Here is a 17,107-nt window from a genome sequence, read left to right on the forward strand (position 1 = left end):
GAGTCCACTCAGGAGGTCACTCTTTGGAGCTTGTGAGCACCCTCTTAGCTCCATTAGTGCCATCTGCAGGATAGGGCAAGGATCTTGCTGACCATTTGACTTCTCTTAGAAGCATAAGGGATGTCTCCCCTTTCTAATGACCCTCCTCTTTTGCAGCATGTGCACTGGTCAGTTTTTTGTTCTTCAGAGTCTCAGTGATCCCCCTGATCAGGGAGTATGTGGCCCAGAGTTACAAAGTTCTTAGAGAAGTTCTCTTATTCCCTAGGTTCAAGCTGACTCAGAGGGCAAGAGCTGAATATTGGATATGTTTTTTTTTTTTTTTTTTAAAGAGAGAGTGAGAGAGAGAGAGAGAGAGAGAGAGAGTTTTTTTAATTTTTTTTTTTAGTTCTCGGCGGACACAACATCTTTGTTGGTATGTGGTGCTGAGGATCGAACCCGGGTCGCACCCACACCAGGCGAGCGCGCTACTGCTTGAGCCACATCCCCAGCCCCTGGATATGTTTTTTTCTTGGCCCTTTTACTTCCTTAACTTTAATCTCCAATCTTTGGTCTTAAACATCTAGCAACCAGTCTCATCATGTGTAAAGTAAGAGTACTAGGCTTTAACTTTAATGTCTACAGTGTTGCAGTCATTTTAATTTAAACCTTCTATTTGATTGCAGTCTGTATTAGGACTGGAAGTTAGTCTTACCTCCTGTCTGTGTGTAGATGATGGCCTATTATCTCAAATTAATTTAAGTTGTTATACTGAAAGTTGTACTTCTGTAAGACACTAATAGATGACATTCAAAGTTTATAAGGGAAATACAAGATAAAATTAACAGGAGTAAAAAACTTTGAGTTTGTATAATAACTATGAATTCAGAAATGTAACCTCTATAATTTTAAACCTTACTTAGTTATATATCTCCTGTTTATTTTGTGATCTCATTAATCATTATAACAAAAATTTATCTTTTGAACATGACTTTAAATGAGTTAAGTCTGGCCTACTTTAAATTATTTTAACATGGAATAAGGTGAGACACAGAGTCTTAACTCAGGTGAGGTGGGACTCATGGCAAACTGTAGGTAAAGTGTTTTATTTCTAAAATGATCTTCGCTTCTTTCTTAAATATCATTTTATAAAGTTCATATATTGTTTCCTGAGTCTATATTAATGTTAGCTAACACAATATAACATTACATCTGAAACATGTAATATTAACCTTTAAACAGATCAGGCTTTCATTATCTTTTGGAAATACATTTAAATTTCTACCCCAGTGTAAAAAGTAGCATAAAATTTTACATATATCATGGGCTGGGATGGTGGCTCAGTGGTAGAATGCAATAAAGGTATTGTGTTCATCAACAACTAAAAATATTTTTTTTAATTTTACATGTCTTATTGATAACAGGTCGAGTTAAAGAACATTGAAAGTCTGAAATGACCATTACAAAAAACTTAGAGAACAACAGCTTGATTAAATGTTCTTTTACATCTCCTATTTGAAAGACTTGTATTGCTGAAACACAATGCAAAGAAAAGACCACTGACTCCAATTTAAACCAAATTAAAACAAGCTTATATTGTGTACACAAGAGAGCTGGCCAGTGGCTGCCTCAACCTGGAAAAACAGGGCCAGAGGGCTGAAGCTGGTCTTATTACAGAAAAGTTTTTTATTTAAAAAAAAAAGCGGGGAGGTGTCTTGGGAACTTACACTGACAGGGTTCACTCAAGCAAGTACAAGAGCAGATAGCAGGTTTATGATCTACATTGTTTAACATCTTAAGGTAGGGAACAAAGTCAGATTCCAACATCAAAGTTAATGAGGAACAGCTGAGATTTCAGGGAGGGTTGTTATCTGGTCAAGGACAGCTGGGCACAGGTAAGTTCAAAGCACAGGCAAAAATCCCAAGCAAGTTTTAAAACATCAAATTATGGTAAGACCAAATAGAAATCTCAGTGTTTTACAGTAAAACAGAAATTAACTTAGGCTGGGTCCATCATTATACCTGAAAAATATGAATACATTTAGTATACTAAAAGTCAACAATAGAACCACAATTATATCGATGTTGTATATTAATCAATTTTAGCTTTTAAAGACAAATCTAGACTCTGTAATGTAGTGTAATACCCTAAAATAGAAGTTGTTTGGCCAGAGTTGTACAAACCCTAATTTTCTAAAGAATAAAACTTAGGGGCTAGGAATATAACTCAGTTGGCAAAGTGCTTGCTTCAAATGCACAAGGCCCCGGGTTCAATCCCTAGTACCACAAAAAATAAATAAATAAATAAATAAAATAAAATAAAGAATAAAACTAGACATAAGAGATTGTCTTGATACAATAGAAATTCTTGTTACTTCAACCATAGAGGATTAAACTTTGGTTTATATCAGCACATTAAAATTTGACATTGGGGGAAAAAAGATTTTTTGGTCTTTTTCCTGCCGCAGGAGGGGAGTACAGGAGAAAATGTGTCTTATCAGAGTCTAGAAAAATAGTCTAATTTTTTAAATGACAGTAAAGCTAAGAGAGCTCTATCTTGAGAATCTCCCAGTTTCACGATCTGGTCACATTATCTCCTCCTTCAGGGAAACTTGGTTGCTCTTATCAATATTATTTGGGGCCTGCATTTCTCCTTCAGTGAACAGGCAGTTTGTCACATATTACTAAAAAGAACAAATTTTTAAAATTAAAAAAAAAATAAAAGGTTCCAAGGAGTGCTGGGTGTGGTAGCGCAAACCCATAATCCCAGCAGCTCAGGAAGCTGAGGCAGGAGGAGGATCACAAGTTCAAAGCCAGGCTCAGCAACTTAGCCCTAAGCAACTCAGTGAGACCCTGTCTCTAAAAATAAATATATATACACAAAAAAAGGGGGGCTGGGGATGTGGTTCAGTGATTAAATGCCCCTGGGTTCAATCACTAGTACCAAAAAAAAAAAAAAGATTCCAAGAAGTGATCAGGCATGGCTGGATATGCAGATTCAAATGATGTCGTTACACCTCACTCCATCTCTCAGGGTTCTTTCCTCTGGATTGACTTCCTGCTCAAACAGGCAGGCCCTGCCTCATGGTGTAAACAAGCCACCAGCAATCTTAGCACTTCAACAAAAAAAAAATGAATTTTTAAAATGGATTCTTCATGGAACAGGCTTGGATTGTACAGCAGTCACTGAGTCAAACATTGATACCAGATAATGGAATATTCTAACAAATCAGGCCTCATTCTCAAGTCTACCCTGAGAAACAGGTAGTAGTCTCAAAAGGAGAAGAAACCAATAAACAAATATTAAGAAAATGAAATGAGGGCTGGGGTTGTAGCTCAGTGGTAGAGTGGCTTGCTTAACACACATGAGGCACTGGGTTCAATCCTCAGCTCAAATAAAAATAAGTAAAAAAAAATAAAGGTATTGTGTCTATCTACAGAAAAAAAATTTAAAAAAAGAAAAAGAATATGAAATGATACTAGGCACTGTGGTACATGCCTATAATACCTGCAGCTTGGAATGCTGAGGCAGGAGGACCACAAGTTCAAAGCCAGCCTCAGCCCTTAGTGAGGTCCTAAGCAATTCATTGAGACCCTGTCTCTAAATAAAATACAAAAGATCTAGGGAAGTGGCTCAGTATTTAAGTGTCCCTGGATTCAATCCCTGGAGAGAGAGAGAGAGAGAGCGAGAGAGAGAGAGAGAGAGAGATTACCATATGTATATTTCATATGTGTGTGTGTGTGTGTGTGTGTGTGTGTGTGTGTGTATGAAATAAAAACAACTGAAGCCTATCATCCTTTTCATTTCTTTCTAGGAGGAACACTGTGTGACAGATGGAAATCATGAGGCCACTATACACTTTCTTGGGCTGCCTAGTTTACAAAATACTCCCCTTGTCCTAAGGAACCCTCACAACCAGCTCAGGAGGCAAGTGGTGTCACTCTACCCCTTATAAAGATGAGGGAATTGAGACTGACAGGCATGAAATGGATTGGTTAAGTCTTCAAACAGGGAAGGAACCAAAGAGAGACTACAGAGAGGTGTGTGCAGAAAAAGAGAAAGTAGACACTGACACCAGGCAGCTTGCAGTGTGTGACTAGCTCCCCCACCTGTTCCATCACCACCTCCTCCCTTTCCCCTCACAAGCTGCAGCTGGTGATAAGGGCCTCTCTCCCTTATCATTCTGACTCTCTCAGTTTCTACCACCTCTTTTCTCTGCCCTTTACTCATGTTCCAGCCTGTTTACTTCTGGATCCTAGAACCTCCTGTTCACTTTCACTCCCTGCCTTGCCATGGATCTGAAGAAGTGTACCCGCTGTGCGGGGCTCTCCCTTATATCTCTTTCCCTAGTCTGTATCGTGGCCAATGCCCTCCTACTGGTTCCTGATGGGAAGACCTGGAGCAGTGACCAACTCAGCGTGCATGTCTTGCTCCTGCCTGGCTTCATCGGCGGGGGATTGATGGTGAGGAGTCTAGAGCACAGGCCAGTGACCAGGGGTGTGGGCACAACCATGAGGGGTTCTGAATGGGAAGGGAGGAGAGAGGGAAAAGGAGAGAGTCCCAGATGGGAAGGTAAGTGCTGGTGAAATCTACCCAGCAGAGCCCAACCCTCCCCTTACACACTCAGCACTCTGTAGACAGCCCTGGAAGAGCCCCCAAGGACCTGAGATAAATGTCTAAGGGAAGGGAAAGTCAGGGAGGGGAGGCTCAAGTCTCTAAAGAGCTTTGCTTCTGGGTCAAAGCATGTCCTATCTGCTCGGCCCCACCACTCTCACAGCTGAGCAGATGTTGGGGACCCCTCACTACAAAGGTCCAAGCAGAAGCAGCAGCTGGTTGTGTGGAAGGTTATCAGGGGCAGGGCAATAGGCATTGGGGGGTGCAGCAAAAATGTCTGGAGCCAGGCAGTGATGACACCCATCAGTCACTGTACCTCTCAGCTCAGTGTTGTCCCTCCCTTCTCCTCATCCTCTGACTCTCAGCCCACATTCTGGATGCCCACTCTGTGCTGGGTGCTAAGGACAAACTCAGAAGCAGGTCAGTCAGGCAGAGAAATTGCCCCCCACGGCTTCCTGGAGAGGAGGACCTGCTGGGAGAAATGGAGGAAGAGCGAACACAGATTTCCTGGACCTCCTCCTCTCTTTCCCCATTTAGGGGAAGTAGTATTTATATGGGGCAAAGATGAAAGATCTACCCAGCAGAGTTTCCCTCTTTTCAGGACAGATGACAGATAACATTCTCTAGAAGAGGTCTTGACTTTGTCCCTTTTCTGAATCACACCTCTATTAGCTAAGCAAGGATACTTCTCCTTAACCTAGCAACTCCCTCTTACCTTCTGAGGTCCCTTCTACTTCCCATCCCTTGCATGGATTCATAGTGTTGGACTTTTCTCTGTCTCTCAGATCTCAGCTCCCTCTGAGATGTCACACTCCCCCAGGCCTACACACTCACCCAGTGTCACCTCATGTCCCTTCTCCAGCCTAAACTGCCTCACACTCCTCCACCCAGGCTACTAATCTTTCTCAGGGGTGATCTCCCAACATTCTCACTCACAACTGTCTTCCCCCACACACACCTTGAGTCACTCTCAAGAAGTACTACTTGACACCACAGAGACACAGACAAGGTCCCTGCTCCCCTTAAATCTTGGGTTCCTTAGAGGGGGCAAATGGTATGAAGGAAGCAAGACCCGAAGCCCCATGAGAGCCAGGACTGCCTGTTCTGTTGGTTGCTGTGTGCCTGGTGCCTAGACCAGTGCCTTCACCTAACAGGAACTTGGTTAATAATCACTGAATGAAGTAAATAAATATGTAAGATGATTTCAGACAGCAGGGGGTGCCATCAAAAATAAAAATAAATAGAACTGGAGGAATAGCTCAGTGGTAGAGCACTTATCTAGCATGTGTGAGACACTAGGTTTGATCCCCAGCAATACTGCAAAAAAGAGAGAGCAAGAGAGAGAAGTGGAGAGAGAGTAAGCCAGGAATGCGTGGTAGCCCATACCTGAAATTCCAGTTACTCAAAAGGAAGATTATGCCAGGTGCAGTGGCACATGCCTATAATCCCAGCAAACTTGAGGCAAGTTTGACAACAGCCTAGGCAATAAGAAATTAAAATTAAAAATTAAAAGGGCTGTGATATGCTTTGGTGGAGAGTGTCCCTACATTGAATTGTCCATGCAACCAAAATAAATAAATAAATAAGAGAGAGAATAAAATCATAAGTTTGATTGAGGCCAACCTGGAAAATTAGATCATATATATGTATACATATATATACGTATGTGTGTATATATGTATATATATGCATACACACACACATATACACACACAGAGAGAGAGAGGGAGAGAGAGGACATGCACACTGTGGATGTAACTCAGTGGCAGAGTGCACATGCCCTGGATTGTTCAATTCCTAGTACCACAAAAATAAGTAAATAAATAAATAAAGCTATTATAAAGAGGTAGGGCAAGAAGTTAAGGATTTTTGTTATTTCTTTTTGGTTTTGGGGTTGTGTGTGTATACGTGCATGTGCGCTGGGGATTGAACTCAGAGACTTGTGAATGCTAAGCACATGCCCTCCTAGTGAGCTACATCCCCAGCCCCAGTTCAATGAATTTTTACAAAGTGGACATACCCACATACCCAGCACCCAGATTAAAAACCAGTTCATTCATGCACCTGTAGTCCCAACTCCTCAGGAAGCAGAGACAGGAGGATCTTGAGGCTGAGACGAGGAGTTCCACGTCAACCCTGGTAAAATAACAAGACCCTATCTCAAAAAACAAACAAGCAAACAAAACACAGATTGTTATTACCAGAATCCCACACATGCCTCTCACCAGGTACTACCCCCACCAACAAGGGTAATGATTATTCAGTCTTCTAACACCATAAACTAGTTTGGTCTGTTCAGTACTTTATTTAAAATGAAATCATACACTATGTGCTCTTTTGTGTCTGGCTTCTTTAGCATAATATCATATTGTGAGAGCCATCCGAGTTATTTTGTGTAGCTGTAGGTTTTTATTTTTTATGCATGCCATTGTGTGAATATACTTTAATTTAAACTTCTACTGTTGATGGACATTTAGTTCCCAGTTTGGGTTTATTGCAAATAAGGTCAATAACAACCTTCCTATAGGCACCGTAGGTGAGCATATGTGTTTATTTCCACTGTTACTCTTAGGAGCAACACCACTGGATCTTAAGGTTTACAAATATTCAGTGCTAATACTGGCAAATAGTTTTCTGGGAGTTTTTGGATAAATTTCATTTCTATCAACACAGAGTGAGAGTTGTTCCACTCCCCACTGGATTGAAGTAGATCCTCTAGCTATTGTGTGAAGAATGAATAGTAGGAGGTCAGCCATAAATGCAGAAGATGGGAGTAATGACATAGAGGGGAAAACAGTACCTTGAAATAGGCCAGTGGCCATGTGATAGAGAGAAGTGGGCAGATTCAAGCTATAAACAGTGTTGCCTCCTGAATTAATGATGACTCTTCTCTTTTTATGAAGACAATAAGACAGCAGGGAGGAAGAAGGGAAGCTTAGACCACAAAGGTAGACAAATACTTTGACCAAAAGTAAAACTCTCAAATGGTTCATTTGAAACTGGTAAATCTGGGTTGGGGATGTAACTCAGTGGTAGACCATTTACCTAGCATGGCAAAAACCTGGATTAGATCTCCAGCAACGCAGCACACCACACACACACACACACACACACACACACACACACACACACACACACTTAGTAAATCCAGAGGTAATTCCAGTTATCTTTGCATCCTAGAACCTCCCAGTAATTGACCTCACCAGCAAAGGGGACTAGCACTGGCCCTGAATCTGCCTGGACACAGGAGCAGGGGAGCAAGAGTGCTAATGGAAGTTGGGCACAGTGGTACATGCCTGTAATCCCAGGGACTTTGGAGGCTGAGGCAGGAGGATTGCAAGTTCAAAGCTAGACTCACAAAAGCAAGGTGCTAAGCAACTCTGTGAGACCCTGTCTCTCAATAAAATACAAAATAGGGCTGGGGATGTGGTCAGTGGTTGAGTGCCCCCAAGTTCAATCCCTGGTACCCCACCCCCCAAAAAAAAAGTGCTAGTGGAAATTTTGTTCAACTCATCAGGTTTTCTCTGTGGTTACTGGGGATGATATAAGAGAACTAAAACTCTCAGTCCCTACCCTGGAAAAGAACCAAATGCTGCCTTTTATGGTATATACCAACAAGGAAGGAAAGATCAAAACATCTGTAGAATTCCAGGGATGGGAGATGAATAAAAATCCTGGCTGGGCTATGAAGACAATGACAAGGCTGGAGGCAGAGTGAGGAGCCTCAAAGGACTTGCTAGGATTTAGAAGCTCCCCTCCCACTGGGCTTGCTGGTGCTAGCCTCCAGAGGCTCAGGAGGCTGAGGCAGGAGGATCACAAGTTGAAAGCCAGCCTCAACAACTTAGGGAGGCCTTAAGCAAATCAGTGAGAGCCTATCTCTAAATAAAAATATAAAACCGGGCTGCAATGTGGCTCAGTATTTAAATGCTCTTAGATTCAATTCCCAGTACCAAAACAAAAAATAAAATAAAATAACACCCCCCACCGTCCCCAGATTGAACTCAGGAACACTTTCCCACTGAGCTACAACCCCAGCACTTTATTTTTATTTTGAGATAGGGTCTCCTTCTGTTGCTGAGTTTCTGGGTACAGAAACCAGAGTTGCTGGGTTTACAGGTATGTACCAACGTACCCTGGCAAGACCAAGATTAATCTGGTGGTAGCATGTAGGAAGAAGTGTGGGGTGGCATGGGGCAAGAGCTACGGGAACTTAGTAGCGAGGCTAAGAATATCTTCCACATGGAATTTGATTAGAAATTGAATAGGGAAAGAAGGAGAAAGGACTGACAGATTCAGGAGCCACTGAAGGAAGAGTCAAAAGGACTTGAGATCTGACTGGGTGCCGAAGGATTAAAGTTTTTCCAGCCTAGGTGACGTGGTGGGTGATTATTTCCCAAAATCAAAGGGAGATGAATTTGGGAAATAGTATGAGTTCACTCTGAGACAGGCTGAATCTAAGCTAAAACCAAGACATTTGAGTGAACACATCCTTCAGGCAGTTGGGTTTAGATCTCCAGGCATGTGGAGGTGTCTATTGGCAGAGGGAATAGTTGATTCCCTGGAAGGGGATGAACTTTGTGAGAAAAGTCACAGGAAAAAAAAAAAAAGATCAGGGGCTGGATCTTAGGAAATCCCACAACCCACATCACAGCATTTGTGAGCATACTCGAGCACATCCTAGCTCACCAGACTTTCCAACATCACTACCTCTTCCCACTACTGAAGGCATTTATAGCTAAGGAGAACTTACTGTAAATCAGCCTTGACATCAGGCCCACCAGTTACCATTCAATCCTAAGAACAACTATGTGAAGTAGGTTTCACAAACCCTTTTTACTAAGACAAAACTGAGACCCAGAGAAACCAATCAGTTCATTGAGCATGAAGTAGTGTGGCCCAGGGCCTCCATATTCCCATTCAGAAAGGCATGTACTACGTGCCAAGAATTATGAGGAATATTTAATAGTGAACCCAACTCTCAAGGAAACTGCAATGTGGACAGAGATAAGGTAGGTACATAAATAATGATAAAGTAAGGTAGAGCCCAACCATGCTCCAGGACAGGTAGAGGTAAGGTCTTCCTACAGTCCAAAGGCCTGAGGACACCATAGGCAGCTTCCAGAGGAGGTGAATATCTTGAAGACCTAGGTTGGGGTGGAGGGTTCACACTATCACACTGACTCTGGTCCCACAGGTGCTGTGGTCGGGAATCATAGCAGCTCTGGCAGCGGTTGCACATCCAGACTGGGTGAGATTCAAATTAAGAAGAGCTTTGCCAGGGCGTGGTGGTGCACACCTGTAATCCCAGTGACTCTGGAGGTTGAGGCAGGAGGATCTCAAATTCATCCATTTAGCAGGATCCTGTCTCATTAAAAAGAAATAAAAAGGGCTGGGGAAATAGTTCAGAGGTAGAGCACTTCTAGGTTCAATCCCCAGGGCGCCCCCACCTGCCCAAAAAGGAGAAAGCGATTGAGGATTTGATCTCTGAACCAGTCTCTCCCAGAGCCACAGCACCCTCTACAGAGTTCCTAGCCTCCATGAATCTCTGTTGGCCCTTAGTTTTGCCTAACTCCAAGCCCCAGGTTTATAGGAAAATGTATTTTCAAGCACTCTGTTACAGGACTGCATCCCCAGCCCCAGGAATGTATTTCAACCTGGCTCCAGAGGAGCTTGGCAATATAAGGGACGGAGCTAGGAAAATGTATTTTCAAGCACACTATTTCGGGATGGCTTCCCCAGCCCCCAGAATCTCTATTTAACCTGGCTCCAGAGTCACTTGGCCATGTGGCAGGGGACTGGGGATGGTGGGAGGCTCAGAGCTAGGCGCGGTCAGGCCATGAGTGGGGACGGGGCGGCCCTATTCAACTCACCTTCCACACCTGGTCCAGATTCCACATTCCTTCTTGTGCTCGATCTTCGGAATGCTTGGTGCCATCTACTGCCTCTCCGTATCAGGAGTCGGCCTCAGAATTGGACCCAAATGCTCCATAAACAGCGAGTGGGACTACCACTTCCAAGAATCCGAGTAAGGCTTAGCATCTATTAGTGACCCCCAGTCTCTGCAGCCCATGGCTCCTATGCTCTTCCCACGTGGGTGCCACTGAGCTTCAGGAGAATTCCCTCCACGTGGGTCTAACTAACCCTTTGAAAATCCCACCCTGCCAGTGGTGGGGACTGCGGGTGGGGGTAGGGCGCCGGGTGACCTCCTTCACTCACTGGACCCTACCTGTCCACAGAGGCGCTTACTTGAAGTACAATGCTTACTGGAATTTGTGCGAGGAGCCACTCACAGTGGTTCCCTGGAATGTGACGCTGCTCTCGTTGCTGGTCGTTGCCTCCTGCCTGGAGATGGTGCTGTGTGGCGTGTACCTGGTGAACACTATTATTTTATCATTTGATTGAAAGTACATGAAATCGAATACAAAAAGAAAAAGAAAAATGGAGGGAGTGATGCTTCTATTCAGTTCCAGAGAGGCACATCTGGGGAATGAATGGGTGGGGACATCAGGTCATCATGAGGATAATCTGGGTTTTATAGATTTTTTGCTGAGCTAGGTCATGGGAGGTATCAGATCAGGCAAGGCAGGCAGCAACCAAAGGAGGCAGATTTAAAAGGGCCACTGAACGAGGCTTTATTGAGACATCACTCCCGGGCGGAACTCGATCAGACCCACAGAGGGGACAGGAGAAGGGTCTGAGGAGAAACCGCGTGGAAGCTTGACAGGACTGGACTTTTATGGGGCTTACAGCAGGAAGGGAAGGGCTTGGGACAGGAAAAGGTGTTTTTAGGGTCCCTTGCCCCCTTGGAGGTGGTCAGGGGAGTTGGCTGAACTCCAGGACTGGCCAGGGGGTCCTGCTGATGAACAGGCTTTAGTCAGGAGATCTGGCTGATTGACAGGTGTTTCTGTCCGCATCTGATTGATGTTCTTTTCCCACCCGGGCTGCTTTGTTCTAAGTCGCCATAAGTCGCCACCAACAACCTAACAGGAGGAGTTACTTTTGGTGGGCCCCTTTGGTGGCCAGGTAATGGGAGGAATTTAGAGTGGGGCTGGAGAACAGGTAGGTAACCATACTCTTCATTGTCCACTTCACGTTGTGAATGTAGCCTTCCTTGCTCTGAAGCCTCACTCCCTTTCTCTTTTCCGAAGGGCTCTCTGCTCACTGAGCCTCCACTGACTGCCAGGTTACACCTGCTTTCTCCTGGACCCCTTCCCTGGCCCGCCCACTCCCTGGCTCACTGGAATAAAAAGGACACTTTTCTTTTCCTCTACCTCTCCCCCTCCCTAACCTGGGGGAATGGGGGTGAGGGGAAGTACTTGTCTGTCAGAGGATCTAGGAAGTGAATATCTCCCAAATTAACAAGTAAATCCTAACACCCTATCAGGACTCCTGGGACACCCTCCACCCCAATCAAGGCACACCTGGAATGTAGCCCTTTGAAGAGCCTCTTAAAAGCCCTCTGTTTTCCCTGATGGGCAGAATCACAGCCTCTGGGACAGGACTCCCCAGTGTTTCTCCTTCGCTATCAAAGCAATAAAATTACTTTTACTCTTTTCTCAAAACTGTTAAATTGGCACTGGGGACAAGGACCAAGTTTTGGGTTATATTATTGGTGTTATTTGTGAGAACTGGAGGAAAAAGGAGGTGGGACAGCATGAGGTGGAGTTGTGGAGGGACCTGCTTGCTCCTGGCTACATCCTCACTCCCTTTCTCTTTTCTGAAGGGCTCTCTGCTCACTGAGCCTCCACTGACTGCCAGGTTACACCTGCTTTCTCTTGGACCCCTTCCCTGGCCCGCCCACTCCCTGGCTCACTGGAATAAACTGGGTTTTTTGTTTGTTTGTTTGTTTTTTGAGAGAGAGAGAGAGAATTTTTATTTATTTATTTAGTTAGTTAGTTTTTGGCCGACACAACATCTTCGTTTGTATGTGGTGCTGAGAATCGAACCCGGGCCGCACGCATGCCAGGCGAGCACGCTACCACTTGAGCCACATCCCCAGCCCCTGGAATAAACTGTTTTGAGTCCACCTCCAACCCTCCCAGCTCAAATTACTCCCTAAATCAGCAGGAGTCTTTGAGGTCCTCCTGAGCTTGGTGTACTCCTGACCCTGTTGGAGACCCTATACCCCATTTGTTTTGTTTTGAAAAGTTACTGAGCTATTAAGTTGTGCAGGAAATACAGTAGTAAACAAGGCAGATGAGTTTTGTGCTCTCAAAGAATTGAACATTCCAGGAGTGGAAAAGGCAATTTTTAAAAAAGCAAAGGATTATTTTAGTTGATAGTTAACACGTTTTAATTTATTTATTTAATTTATTGTTCTATTTTCAGTACTGGAGATTATTGAACCCAGGGCCTCACACATGCTCTGAGAGTGCACTATCACACCATTGAGCTACACACATCCCCACCCTTTTTTGTTGAATTTTCAGACAAGTTCAGCTAAATTGTCCAGGTTGGTCTCCAACTGGTGATCCTTCTACTTCAGCCTCCCAAGTGGCTGGAATTACAGGTGTTTACCAGGGCACCCAGCTGTAAAAACTTTTTAAAAACACGTTGGTAATAGAATAGATATTAACTGATGGAGTTATTGTGTTTTTGTTTATTGTTTTTGTTTTTTAAAGACAGGGAAAAGTCTGAGAAAATGAGATTTGAGCTAAAATCTGAAGGATGAGCTAACCATCTAGGTACCTGGGGGATTCTAGGCAGGGAGAACAGCAATGAAGGACAAAAGGTCCTTAACAGTATTTAAAAAGTCAAATTTGGATTTAGCAAGGGGGGGGGGGTTGGAAACTACGTAAAAAGACACTTTAGCCTCTTAAACTCTAGAAGATAAAGACTTAAAGCTATTGTAGCATTGTCACCTCCTGATTTGGCAGAAGTTTCTTAACCTGAGGTCACCGGTAACTTGGAAAGGAGACAACCTGTGCTCTTAATGAAGGTGGGGTATTTACAGATGTCCTCAGAAAGCCAGAGACTTCCTTCACATACACACACACACACACACACACACACACACTGTTTTTCATGATGAAGCGGCCCATAACTTGCAGCAGCCTACCGTGGACCGCCTGAGATCTCACTCAAATGTAGACCTGACCCAGTACCGGGTTAGTAGGCAAACAAGAAGACACAGTTTCTCATTCCTAAAACAAGCCAAACCAAAGTCAGGATGAAAATGTTTTAATCCCCAGGGGATGGGACTAGGCTCCGGGCCAGCCGGGGAGAGGACTGCGACAATGTTAGGACAAGGTTAGGTGAGGCAGCAGAATACTCGTGCATCATTAAGTGCAGTGTCATCACGGAGGCCTCTAGGCTGCTCAACCTTGGTCTGTAAGCCACACGCACCTTTCAGGCAAGATGTGCTCCATTCTCCAAATTTTCCCCAGTCCAGCCCAGGCCCCTGCAACTCCGTGCCATCTGAGCACCGGAAACGCACGTTGTTCACTGCGGTGTTGTCCCCAGGGGTTATGGGTGCTTCCACCCGAAGTGAGAAAGCCACTAGGAAGCCACCACTAGGACACCATAGAGGCTCACTCCATGCACCCCACCTATAAGGGAAGAGGAGAAGCGCTAGCTCTGCGAGCACTCCCTACTCACCTTGAGGCCAACCCAGAACGTGGGACTTTCCAAGGCAGGTCAGGGCAACTCCATTCGGTTGGATTTAACCACCTGACCTTCCATGAGGTGCAGACAGGTGGACTTCCATCCACCTCCTCAGGTCTAAACTGCCCCATAATTCAGGAGGAGTCTATCTGCTGGGAGAGGGCATGTAACAGGAGGGTAAGAGACATGCCCTGACCCTAAGACATGTTTGGCCCCTGCCCCTTCTCACTTTCCAGATTGGGACTCCACAACTTGAGTGTTGAGCTCAGAGTTACCACGTGTGCAGTGCAGCCGGATCCCGTTCAGAGCTGTGTCATCACCGAGAATGCCTTGATGGGGCTCTACCTGGGTAGTGAGGATGAGTCAGGGGACTGCCATCCTTGGCTCCATGGCCCCATGCCATATCCACCCCCTCCAAGCCCTAGAGCTCTCACCTTAAGTGAGAACCCGCTGGCAAAGTATCCATCAGGACACATCTCAGGCAGGGCCCAGTCGCCCCAGGGACCCCCGTTGGTCACTTCAACGACAGGGTAGCCGATCAGCCCATCTGCCAGCACATATTTGCAGTACACGGCCCACAACAGCATCAGCAGCTTGGTTCCCACACTCGGTTCCATCCTGCAGCGTCTGTGAATCAGGCCTCTTAACTCAGGTTTATATCAGTCCAGTCCCTATCAGCCCCAATCTAGGCTCCAATTGCGGAAGGGCCTCCAGGATTAAGTGACATTCAAAACTAATCTGTTCCCGGAACTCCACAGTCTTCAGGAAGGCAGAGTCCCAAAGCTAAGAAAGGAGGGGCAGTGACAGTGGGCAAGTTGAGATAATAACCACATACTAAAGGCTTACTATAGGACACAAACTGTGGCTAGTGCTTTGCAGACATATTTTATTTAATCCTCACAATTTTAGGAAATCTGAATTACCTTTCCTATATGGCTGATGGGGGAACTAAGGCCCAGAAATGACAAATGACTTGCCTGAAGTCAAAACCAGTAAGCAGGGAACCATTCCAACACTGGGAACAAAGACCAGGACTAGGCCTCAGAGACAGGATTGGCCAGGGGCAACCTAGGGAGCTCCAGGATGTGAGGAGCATAGAGTGAGCATATGGCAAGAATTCATGAACTGCTGGAATTGGGATGGGTCTTCTTAGAGACTGGAGTGCTGACCCTTTGAGAATCCAGAGTACCAGATATACCCAACTCTAAGATGTTTATGGATAAGGCTCTAAGAACCCCCTAAGAACAAAACAGGCTGTTTCTTCCATCACTTCCTGTATCCAAGCTTTCTTTTTGGTACCGGGGATTGAACTCAGGTGCGCTTAACCACTGAGCCACATCCCCAGCCCTCTTTTACATTTGATTTAGAGACAGGATCTCGCTGAGTTGCTTAGGGCCTTGCTAAGTTGCTCAGGCTGACCTTGAAATGGTGATCCTACAGCTTTGGCCTACAGAGCTGCTGCACCATGTGCCCCCACTATATCCTTACTTTCTTTCCACCGGGTGGACTTCTAATTTACAAAACAAAAAGCAAACAAAACTGTCTAGATCTGTTAGGGGGCTCCACCCCTGATTTGCCTGCCCTTCATACACACAGCTTTGCTTATTCAATTCCTATTTGTTTAGTAATAATGAGTTTTTGCCTGTAAGCATCCAAGAAAAACAAGGCCCCTGTCTTCTTCAGAGCTCCCGTGGGGAAAACAAATAGAAAATTCTCCCTCAATGGATGTTTAGCTCTGGGAGAAACACTTTTATATTCTGGAGGCCTAGTAGGGCCTGGCATGTGAAGTAGTTAATGAAGATAATTTTTATAAATGACTGTGGAATCAATCTGGAGTTTAAAAAGTTAAACCAAAAGAATGTAAAAGGATAAAACCTAAAGTACATAATTGAAAGGTCACATACCTAGATCATGACAAGGTTCTCTGGGAATAGAATGGAAAATTTAGAAGTGGGTGGTCGCTGGATCCCAAAGACCTCCCCTGCCCACTGAACTTGGGAAGATTTGTAGGGCAATTGTGGTCAGCTTTCCCATTTACAACATTTTCACAATCATTATCATTTAATCCTCACATGAGGCTTGCAAGTACCTATTATTATCCTCAATTTATAGTGGAGGGAATCCAAGTCCAGAGTTAACTTACAGTCCACTGTAGGGGAACTGGTTCTTACTCTAGCCTCTCTCCCCAGTAATACCCAGGCTGCCTCTTACTATAAGCTGGCCCTACAGGAAAAGAAAATGCAGAGATGTGTCATTGTTGCCAATTCCCCCCAAATCTTCATTCAGTCCTCACCCTCGGGTAGCTGCCCTCTGGGGCAAAGTATACAGGGGAAGGGGTCTTAAAAAGGTTAATAATTAATTTAATAATAAATTAATTTGCATCTCAGTTCACTGCCCACATCTTTCCCCTCCTGGAGGCCTATGATGACACTGCTAGGGGCCAGTGAGGGGGCAGTGGTCTCAGCAGCAGCCATGGGGGGTCTCACTGCCTCACCCTGCCCTAGGTTGCTGATTCCACCAGGCAATTCCTCTATTTTTGTGTTGGTGCTTTTTCATCTCAGTGATCAGATCCTTGGTGAATGGCTTCTTTCCTTACCTGCTCAGGGAAAAACTCAGGAGTCTAGGCCCTTAGAACCCAAGCTCCCTTTTCTGGACCTCACCACTTAGTTTCCCCTCTTCCCAAGCATCCTGTCAGACTGCAGGCCCTGGCAAAGTCCTGCATTCCAGAAGGTCCACTGCCTTCCAAGTATGCTCAAGACAGGGTATGCTCAAGACAGAGCTGAGTCTGAGAGCCCCAGATAGAACCCTGAACAGGGGGAAAGGGAGCTAGGCTGAGGGTCTGGTGAAGGACGAGTCCTCCTTCCTCATCTCCTCTCTCCCATCATGAAGCTGAGTATAGCAGAAAAGGACTGA

General features: G+C 44.9%; 2 protein-coding genes and 1 long non-coding RNA gene across 4 annotated transcripts; 1 reads left to right on the plus strand and 2 right to left on the minus strand.

Moving 5' to 3' along the window:
• Window positions 1-4,269: 4,269 nt before the first annotated feature.
• On the plus strand, window positions 4,270-10,993 carry LOC308636950 (transmembrane 4 L6 family member 5-like; the record flags this gene model as incomplete). The annotated part of the gene is made up of 4 exons (XM_081272817.1): window positions 4,270-4,440; window positions 9,786-9,839; window positions 10,480-10,616; window positions 10,828-10,993. 4 exons carry the CDS (start codon window positions 4,270-4,272, stop codon window positions 10,991-10,993), a joined length of 528 nt encoding a protein of 175 aa, XP_081128943.1.
• Window positions 5,949-10,954, minus strand: LOC308636951. The gene is made up of 5 exons (XR_014019526.1): window positions 10,856-10,954; window positions 10,462-10,601; window positions 9,888-9,952; window positions 6,656-6,727; window positions 5,949-6,069 (listed from the first exon to the last, which is right to left on the minus strand). It is a non-coding gene; the product is annotated as an uncharacterized lncRNA (long non-coding RNA).
• Window positions 10,994-12,669: 1,676 nt separating the features above from the next.
• Window positions 12,670-17,084, minus strand: VMO1 (vitelline membrane outer layer 1 homolog). Of its 2 annotated transcripts, XM_081271839.1 has the most exons (4): window positions 14,629-14,821; window positions 14,424-14,539; window positions 13,937-14,139; window positions 12,670-13,129 (listed from the first exon to the last, which is right to left on the minus strand). In XM_081271839.1, the coding sequence occupies exons 1-4, from the start codon at window positions 14,809-14,811 to the stop codon at window positions 13,095-13,097; spliced, it is 537 nt and encodes a 178-aa protein (XP_081127965.1). In that variant the 5' UTR covers window positions 14,812-14,821; the 3' UTR covers window positions 12,670-13,094. The 2 variants fall into 2 exon arrangements, with proteins under 2 accessions (XP_081127965.1, XP_081127966.1); XM_081271840.1 differs by lacking the exon at window positions 12,670-13,129 and having other exon boundaries at window positions 13,142-14,139; window positions 14,629-17,084.
• Window positions 17,085-17,107: the final 23 nt, after the last annotated feature.

This window comes from Spermophilus citellus (assembly GCF_964194105.1).
Source record: "Spermophilus citellus genome assembly, chromosome: 17".
Classification (NCBI taxonomy): domain Eukaryota; kingdom Metazoa; phylum Chordata; class Mammalia; order Rodentia; family Sciuridae; genus Spermophilus; species Spermophilus citellus.